Source organism: Littorina saxatilis, linkage group LG1 (assembly GCF_037325665.1).
Source record: "Littorina saxatilis isolate snail1 linkage group LG1, US_GU_Lsax_2.0, whole genome shotgun sequence".
Taxonomy (NCBI): Eukaryota; Metazoa; Mollusca; class Gastropoda; order Littorinimorpha; family Littorinidae; genus Littorina; species Littorina saxatilis.
The window spans coordinates 13,601,684-13,611,576 of NC_090245.1; the positions used below are offsets into that span (position 1 = coordinate 13,601,684).

A 9,893-nucleotide genomic window follows, 5' to 3' on the forward strand; every position below is an offset into this window, starting at 1 on the left:
TGTGCTGTGACTTCAGTGTGAATTAAAAAAGCATGGTTTGTATGCAATTGTAAAAAGGGAAAAGAGTTTCTTTCTTTATTTGGTGTTTAACGTCGTTTTCAACCACGAAGGTTATATCGCGACGGGGAAAGGGGGGAGATGTGATAGAGCCACTTGTCAATTGTTTCTTGTTCACAAAAGCACCAATCAAAAATGTGCTCCAGGGGCTTGCAACGTAGTACAATATATTACCTTAGCTGGGAGAATGCAAGTTTCCAGTACAAAGGACTTAAAATTTCTTACATACTACTTGACTAAAATCTTTACAAAAATTGACTGTATTCTATACAAGAAACACTTAACAAGGGTAAAAGGAGAAACAGAATCCGTTAGTCGCCTCATACGACATGCTGGGGAGCATCGGGTAAATTCTTTCCCCTAACCCGCGGGGGAAGGGAAAAGAGTGGATACTGTATATATACTTAGTGTGTTTGATATTGCTTATGTGATTGTTGATATTGTGGTGAGCCAGCTATGTATTTAATTGTAAGCACATTAAGCCGAGCACACAACCAATGCACTACAGCTGCAGTAGAACCAAACTATCAATCAATCAATCAATATGAGGCTTATATCGCGCGTATTCCGTGGGTACAGTTCTAAGCGCAGGGATTTATTTTTTTTTTAAATTTTTATTTTATGCAATTTATATCGCGCACATATTCAAGGCGCAGGGATTTATTTATGCTGTGTGAGATGGAATTTATTTTACACAATACATCACGCATTCACATCGGCCAGCAGATCGCAGCCATCCAATAACCAGGACACAGCGACACATGATGATACAGATTTAACAGGAGCACACAGGATTTTATTCATTTGTACGACACAAAATTAAATGTTGGTATTTACATAGAAATGGTGTAATTAACCAATCGTATTTACGATATACATGTAAGCCTACATATATCTGTGCTGTGTTGAAGTGGGTCCTTTTTATGTGTAACTATATGTCTATTAGTATTACTTATCTTACGTGGGTGTTTTTCATCTTTTTTGAAACAATTTTTCTAGATTATCTTATATAACTATAAGTGGTCGTTGTCTATGAATTGTTTTTAATGCTTCTATGTTATTTCTTACGAGAAAACTTTTTATGTGTAAAATGTTAAATTGTGATGTCTAATGTAAAGCGCCATGAGACTGCCATTTGGCGGTGAACAGCGCTATAAAAGAATGTTTTATTACTATTATTATTAAGTGGGTCCTTTTTGATAAAGGGAGATCTAATGTACATGCCAATTTTTTTACTTGTTAAATGTGGCTATTTCACATCCACTACGTTCCATCCCTCGAAGGAGAAGAAACAAGTCGCGTTAGTCAAGCTGTGGAACTCACAGAATGAAACTGAACGCACTGCATTTTTTCACAATGACCGTGGTCCGCCGCTTGTGCAAAACGCAGTGAAACTGACGAGCCTGTTCAGCGCGGTAGTGGTTTCGCTGTGCTGCATAGCACGCTTTTCTGTACCTCTCTTCGTTTGAACTTTCTGAGCGTGTTTTTAATCCAAACATATCATATCTATATGTTTTTGGAATCAGGAACCGACAAGAAATAAGATGAAATTGTTTTTAAATCGATTTCGGAAATTTGATTTTGATAATAATTTTTATATTTTTAATTTTCAGACCTTGTTTTTGATCCGAATATAACATATTTATATGTTTTTGGAATCAGAAAATAATGAAAATTCCATTTCATGCAGTTTACCGAAACTACGGTTTATGTGAGAGTGCGCATGCGCTAGGCTAGCCATACCCGTATGTGTTATGGCGGCCATGGGCAGCATGTGGGAATTTTCGGCGTAGAAAACTTCATTTTCATCCGGAAATCGACGTAACCTGTTGTGTTTTGTGTGTGAAATTGATTGTTTCTGCTGGACAAAGTAAGTGCTTTATCCTTTATCGTGCCGAGTTCGAAAAAACCGCGAGTCGCGATGACAGAGAGACAAGTAGAGTTGGAACTCGATTCGGACTCAGAATTGAATGACTTGATCCACGCACCCGACACGGGTGGAAAGGAAAAACCACAAACAGTCACTCTACCAATCTCGGATTGGGAAAAGATGAAGAGTCAAAATGAGAAAATTTTGAAGTTTCTAACTATGGTGGTAGACAAAGATGGCGACTCGCCCCAAACGAAACAATCGAAAAAGAGAAAACGTGATGTCAGTGATGACGAACAATCTGTGGAGACTGGGGATGATTTCGATCACCTTCTTGAAGAAATGTGTAAAACTCAAGCATCAGAATCTCGACCCGAGGCTGAACTGAACGACCCCAATGAGAGTGAAATTATGAATGAACTGGAGCAAGATTTTGACATTTCTGAGACTCTTGATGATGAAGTTGCAGATCGAATTGCAAAACTTGTATCAGTGATGGCAAAGGGTCAGATGACCGAAGAAAAGATGAAGCAAAAAGAAAGAGAGTTTAAACGCCCAAAGAACATTGAGACAGGCGTCCCAAAAGTGAATCCCGAAATCTGGGGTTTGATGGAACACAGTGCCAAAACGTATGACTTAAAATCACAACGTCAACAGAAGTTACTGTACACGGCCAACAATGCTCTTGTTGTGGCCTGGGATGTGTCCCTAAAAATGGGGGTTGCCAGTGAGGAACAGAAAAAGCTGATCAAAACAATTGCTGAGGCAAGTGGGCTGATACTGAAAACAGCGTATGACATGTCACTGGACAGAAGAGCAAAAATACTGTCTGGACAAAATGTGAACAGAAAATACAGAAAACTGGCATCTTCCAACATACCAGTCACTCAGTGGCTATTTGGGGATGATCTCAAGTCAGCGTGTGCTGATATTGACTGTACAACCAAACTTGGACTTGCCTTTACTCAATCAAGTAGAGGGCAAAAATATTTCCCATCCCGTCAGTATGCACCAAAAAACTCCGAATGGAGAGGAAGAGGAAGGTGGAACTGGAACGGGAAGAGAGGAGCTCAGTTCAGGGTGAGAGGGAGAAGTCAAGGGAGACCATTCTTCTCCGGCACAACGACAAGCAGGCAAGCAGAGTAGACAACAAAGAGGTATGTGAAATAAAGAATGCCACATTTGAAGCAGGTAAACTGAAACATTTTGTTCACAATTGGAAGAAATTGACATCTGATTCCTTTATTCTAGATATGGTACAGGGAACAGAAATTCCTTTGAGTGAAGACATTGAGAAGGTGGAAACTCAGCATGAGGCCAAAAATCAAGTTCCTGGTCACTTATTTCAGATAATGGATGCAGAAGTAGAACATCTATTGAGTATGCATGTCATTGAGCCATCAAAACCAGAAGAAGATGAGGTGGTTTCACCTATTTTTCTTGTTGAAAAGCCAGATGGGTCACATCGGCTTATTTTGAACTTGAAAAGATTCAATGAATCCGTTGCGTACGAACATTTTAAAATGGATAACTTGTCAACTGCTACACAAATGATGACTAAAGACTGTTATATGGCCTCAGTTGATCTTAGACACGCTTACTATTCAGTTCCTGTCAAACATCAGTTCAGAAAGTTTCTAAAATTCAGATGGCGTGAACAAATGTTTCAGTATACATGCTTTCCAAATGGTTTGAGTAACTGTCCAAGGTACTTCACAAAGCTGCTAAAACCAGTGTATGCAAAGTTGAGGGCACAAGGTTTTCTTTCTACCTCATACATTGATGATTGTTATTTACAGGCAGACACAGTTGAAGAATGTGAAGTGAATGTCAGTGAGACAGTAACACTCTTTGAATCTCTTGGTTTCACAATACATGATGACAAATCTGTTCTCAATCCAAGCAAACGGTTAAAATACCTTGGGTTTTGGTTGAATTCTGAAGATATGACTGTATCACTTCCAGAGCAAAAAAGGCAGAATATAAAGGCAGCCTGTTTTAGACTCAAGGGAAAGAAAAGAATCAGAATCAGAGAACTGGCTCAAGTCATTGGAATGTTGGTTGCCACTTTTCCTGCTAATAGGTGGGGACCTCTGTATTTCAGACAGTTAGAAAAAGACAAGTCTGATGCCCTTAAAGTAGCAAAAGGAAATTTTGAGTCTTTAGCTAATCTATCTGACAATGCTTGTTCAGAGTTAGATTGGTGGATTGAGAACATTGATGAGTCATACCACACAGTGCAAAATGCATGCCATGACATAACAATCCAGACTGATGCTTCTTCTACAGGAGGTTGGGGCGCAGTGTGTGGAGACCTGAAAACAGGGGGACGATGGTCAATGAATGAAAGAGCTTTTCATATCAATGTGCTTGAATTACTGGCAATAGAATATGCACTGAAAAGTTTCAAAGCAAAACTCACAGGGAGACATGTCTTGGTGTTATCAGATAACACTTGTGCTATTGCCTACATAAAGAATATGGGAGGATCACATTCACATGAATGTAATGCATTGGCTAAAAGAATCTGGATTTGGTGTAAAGATAATTTGATTTGGTTATCTGCTACACATATTCCTGGGAAATGTAACACTGAAGCAGATATGCAGTCACGTCAGTTCAATGACCGTACAGAATGGAAATTGAGTGATGTTGTATTTCATAGGCTTAAAGAGAGACTGCTGAAGACAGGTTTCACAGTCTTCAGAGTCGGGTATGTCCCTGACTTTGATATTAAATAAAATGTTTCGTTTTGTTTAGTCGTGCATTTTCACTGGTCTGTGTCGAATGTCTTCGGAATTTACATATGAAAAATAAACTTTGATCGAATTTAAGTCAAGTTTGTATTTCCCACCAGCGAAAAAGGTAGGTCGGTCGTGAGAAATGAGACAGACACGATTTCCCTTTTTAGCCACATTGCAACAGACAAAGGCACCAGTACAAAAACACACAAAGAAATCCAGTGAAAAGTACATTAGAAACCAAAGAACACAGATAGATGAACACACTTCGTTAAAAAAAACAATGAATGTGTTTATGTTTAGTCGATACAATCGCATGTGAAGTAAACGGTCTTTTTTCTAAATGTGTCTGTCTCAAAAACGTTAATTACAAATCTGTTCAGTTGGAATGGCTGTTAAAAGGTTTGGACGTAACATGCTTTTAATAAGTAGCAATGTCCATCAAATCACGACATGAAAGGGTTTTGAAAGGCTAACTACGGCTTATTCTACTTGCGCTTGGTCATTTTGTCACTCGGGCAAGGTGTCTGTCTCATTTTTTCTCACGACCGCCCTGCAGACAAATCGTCTGCTATAACCGCCATACACAGCAAATTGTCATGATGCAACCAATTTTACACTTCCTATCTGTTGTCAGGCAGATAATCAACTGGCTGACTAAAGAATTTTTCCGCATGTGTTTATTTCAGAGCACGTTATTTACTGTCTAGTAACTCGGGCAAGGTGTCTGTCTCATTTTTTCTCACGACCGCCCTGAAGACAAATCGTCTGCTATAACAGCCATACACAGCAAATTGTCATGATGCAACCAATTTTACACTTCCTATCCGTTGTCAGGCAGATGATCAACTGGCTGACTAAAAAATTTTCGGCATGTGTTTATTTCAGAGCACGTTATTTACTGTCTAGTCACTCGGGCAAGGTGTCTGTCTCATTTTTTCTCACGACCGTCCTGAAGACAAATCGTCTGCTATGACCGCCATACACAGCAAATTGCCATGATGCGACCAATTTTATACTTCCTATCCGTTGTCAGGCAGATGATCAACTGGCTGACTAAAGAATTTTTCGGCATGTGTTTATTTCAGAGCACGTTATTTACTGTCTGTCTCTGAAAACCTTGAATTCTCACGACCGCCCGGCACTATTATTATTATTATTATTGTGATCATTTTTATGCGCCTAATCTAGATATAGCCCTAGGCGCTTACATATTAATTTCTGCCGTTTGAAATGGAATTTTTTACAGACAGACAGACAAACAGACATTTTTTACACACAATATATAACGCATTCACATCGGCCAGTAAAGCTCAGTAGCCTATTAGGCGAGCATTCACCTTTCACGGCCTTTATTCCAAGTCAAACGGGTATTTGGTGGACATTTTTATCTATGCCTATACAATTTTGCCAGGAAAGACCCTTTTGTCAATCGTGGGATCTTTAACGTGCACACCCCAATGTAGTGTACACGAAGGGACCTCGGTTTTTCGTCTCATCCGAAAGACTAGCACTTGAACCCACCACCTAGGTTAGGAAAGGGGGGGAGAAAATTGCGGCCTGACCCAGGGTCGAACACGCAACCTCTCGCTTCCGAGCGCAAGTGCGTTACCACTCGGCCACCCAGTCCTGACTATTGACGGTCATTTCTTACCAAATGTTAAGCAGATTCATTTGTAAAATAACAACATTCAGTGACTGTGTCTGATCAACGCCAGTGGTTTTTTTCAATCCTTGAATGCACTGCATTGTGAATGTTGTGGTCAAGTGAGAGTTTTATAGACATCGCCGTACGTTTTTCAACACTTTGACGTCAGACAGCAGATTGAAAACGTTCCAACTTGGAAAGAGAGCCAGTCACGATCATATAATCGTAGGGAATCAATAGTTGCTTTGTTTATTAACTTTCAAGTGCTTTTAAAAGTTTGATTTTTGTCATTGTTATTGTTGCATATGTGCGTGCGTACGTGCGCGCGCGCCTGTCAATGTGGAAGAGTGTAGGGTAAGTGTATTCAATTCCGACCGACTTCGGGGATACCTAAATCCGACCGATTTTCCAAGTCACTAATGATGAGGTTCACACGTCATCCCAACAGAAAGAATGCCATTCATACAAGGGCCATTCATGAACGGTTGATGACGCGACGTCACGAACCAATCGTTTCGTCACGAGGGTTAATTGCGTCATCTGCACCGCGGCGCGAAATGTGCCTTCGCCATACGTTTCTTGCAAAGGGTGAGATAATTTGATGAACAGAGTTGTGTTTCTTTTACATGGATGTTAATAAGTGTTTTGGGAAGAATAATGTTATGGTTCTGACTAAATCTCATTGTACTTTTTAATCGAAAAGGGGAAAATCTTATCGGTCGTGATTAGATACCCAGTTTTTGAGAGAGTATTTAAATCCGACAACAACGCAGATAATACAAAACGCTGCACAAAATCCCAGTAAAACCATTCATTGTTTACGTTTATGACTTGAAAAAAGCATATGAACAAGGAAACATATCAGATGATGTATTATCTAGCTGTGTGTGTGTGTGTGTGTGTGTGTGTGCGTGCGGCCGAGCGTTGCGCGCACGTGTTCGTTTGTGTGTGTGTGTGTGTGTGTGTGTGTGTGTGTGCGTGCGTGCGTGCGTGTGTGTGTATGTGTGTGTGTGTGTGTGTGTAAGCGTGCGCGCGAGCGTTGTGCGCACGTGTTCGTTTGTGTTAGCTTATGTGTGTGTGTGTGTGTGTGTGTGTGTGTGTGTGTGTGTGTGTGTGTGTGTGTGTGTGTGTGAGTGTTGATGCGTGAGTGTTGATGCGTGCGTACTTGCATGTGTGCGTGCGAGAGGGGTTGGGTTTTCTTATGTGTGCAGAGTAGTTGCAGAAAATGCAAGACATTAAGGTTCAGTCTGTAGTGGATATACTGGGACAGCGTCCATGTACTATGCCACAGTTCAGTCTGTAGTGGATATACTGGGACTGCGTCCAGGTACTATGCCACAGTTCAGTCAGTAGTGGATATACTAGGACTGCGTTAAGGTACTCTGCCACAGTCTTTGATGACGTCATTTCCGTTTTTGTGATAGTTGAGGCGGACCTGTTAAGTAATCTTTGATTAAGTCGGGACTTTGATATTGCATTTGAGCCAGGTAGCTTGAAAATAAGTGAATTAGTTCGCTCATTAAAATTGTCATCAAAAACGAATATTTCATTACAGATTCAAACACTACTGCATTGTACTTCTTCTCCTGATTTAAAATATATATATACATATGTTATGTTTACTTTAAAAACGCGTTCAGAATTAAAGAAAACAGGTTGAGTATGCTTCGCGGAGATGAGTGTGATCCGTGACGGTTTTCGGGTATGGTTAGCCGAGACTATCTGAATTTAGTCTCGCCGATCGGACTGGTTTTTTTTTTTAGTTTATCCTTCATTTTGATGCCTATAGATTGACTACATGTTTTTATATCGCTTTACGCGACTTGTTTTACATTTCGTCAAGTTATGAAATGTATTATAAAATTTGGTACATAACATTCTAAAAATTGCAAATAACAATAACACTTTTGATTACAGATTCAAAAGTTATTGCATTGTATCCTTTGGATTTCCTGGATCCCAATGTATAAACAGATATGTCATGCTTAGTGTGAAAATCTGCTCAAATGAGAAAAATCGCCCGTTTTGTTCATATGCTTCGCGGAGGCAACCCGTCTCGGTCTTCTGGTTTCGGCTAGCCAAATCTCACTAGCATTGTTAATGACTCGTCCCTGATTCCAATGTTGATCTTTTAGTTTCAAACCAACTTAATGTTTTATTATCGCTTCACATGACTTGTTCTGTATTTTTTTTTTCGCTGTCATGATGTCACCATTTAGAGGGTAGGGTTACATTTTCAGGTATTTATTCCCCAAGAATATGCAAAAAGAATTCCAAACTCGTTTTTTTCTATTGGTCAATGATTCTACTTTCTTTTTAAAGTGAGAAATGGAGTGCAATTAACATTGTTACTTTTGAAGGTATGCTCATGACGTGCATCACAGCGAAATAGCAGTTCAGAAGAACGGAATTCCCATAATTAGTCCTTATTTGCTGCTTTTTTCACTGAGCTCGGAAATGATATTTTGCTTGCATTGTTATTGCTTAATTTATTAAAGCCTCTGGACAATATTCTTTGAATAAATCGTTACCCAATTCTGTTTACGTCTATCCCTTTGTTTGATAGAGTACTGTAACAAGCTATCACATTATGTCGACAAGAATGCGGCTCCATACAAGTTTTTGTCTTGATTCCACCCAGGAGGATGTAAGGCTTTAATAAAAACACTATTTCAAAGATCTCTGTCCAGATTGATTTTGTTGAAAAAAAAGGAAGTCTGTGATTGAAGATTGTGAAACCTGCCTGAATCCAGAAATTGATCTCTTTGCCTCAAGGTTGAATTTTCAGGTAAAACCTTTCATGTCATGGGGACATGATCCAGAAGCGTATGCAGTCGATGCATTTGAACACAACTGGTCAAAATGGCTGATATATGCATTTCCCCCTTTCAGTCTGATTCAAAGGGTGCTGATGCAGTGGAGGAGATACCGGGCAGACGGCATGCTGATTGTTCCCCTGTGGCCAACCGCGGTGTGGTTTCCCCAGCTTCTGCGGTTGCTAGTCCAGGAACCTGTGATTCTTCCGAAAGGGAAACGTCTTCTGACTTTACCACACAGCAATGCAGCACATCCACTTCAGAGAAATCTACGTCTCCTGGCTTGTGTCTTATCAGGCAATCTCTCGAGACACGAGGCCTTCATGGAAAGACTCAAAGCATCATCTGTGCTTCATGGAGAAGTACAACCAAGAAACAATATGCCTGTTATCTTGCGAGATGGCGATCCTTTTGTGCTCAACGGTCAAGTGATCCCTTGCGTCCCTCTGTAAATCTAGTGTTAAGTTTTCTCACTGATCTCTTTGAAGCTGGATTAGGTTACAGTGCAATTAATACTGCCAGAAGTGCACTTTCTTCAGTTATTTTGATGTCAGATAAATCTACAATTGGTACTCATCCTTTGGTTGTGAGATTTTTGAAGGGAGTTTTTGAACTCAGGACACCAATGCCAAGGCATTCCAAGATATGGGATGTTGGTGATGTTTTGAAATACTTTAAGACTCTTCCAGACAATGCTCAGCTTTCATTGAAAGACATAACGCTGAAAGTATCGGCTTTACTTTTGTTGGCATCTGCTCAAA

The 9,893-nt window shown here is 40.0% G+C and overlaps 1 protein-coding gene across 1 annotated transcript; it reads left to right on the forward strand.

Annotated features, from left to right (window-relative positions):
• Window positions 1–2,011: 2,011 nt before the first annotated feature.
• LOC138962012 (uncharacterized) lies at window positions 2,012–9,341 on the forward strand. The gene is made up of 2 exons (XM_070333705.1): window positions 2,012–3,084; window positions 9,209–9,341. The coding sequence occupies exon 1, from the start codon at window positions 2,108–2,110 to the stop codon at window positions 3,071–3,073; it is 966 nt and encodes a 321-aa protein (XP_070189806.1). The 5' UTR covers window positions 2,012–2,107; the 3' UTR covers window positions 3,074–3,084; window positions 9,209–9,341.
• The last annotated feature ends 552 nt before the right edge of the window (window positions 9,342–9,893 follow it).

Excerpts from the sequence above, each read along its gene's own strand:
- LOC138962012 (XM_070333705.1), top strand. The coding sequence starts at position 2,108 with ATGAAGAGTCAAAATGAGAAAATTTTGAAGTTTCTAACTATGGTGGTA.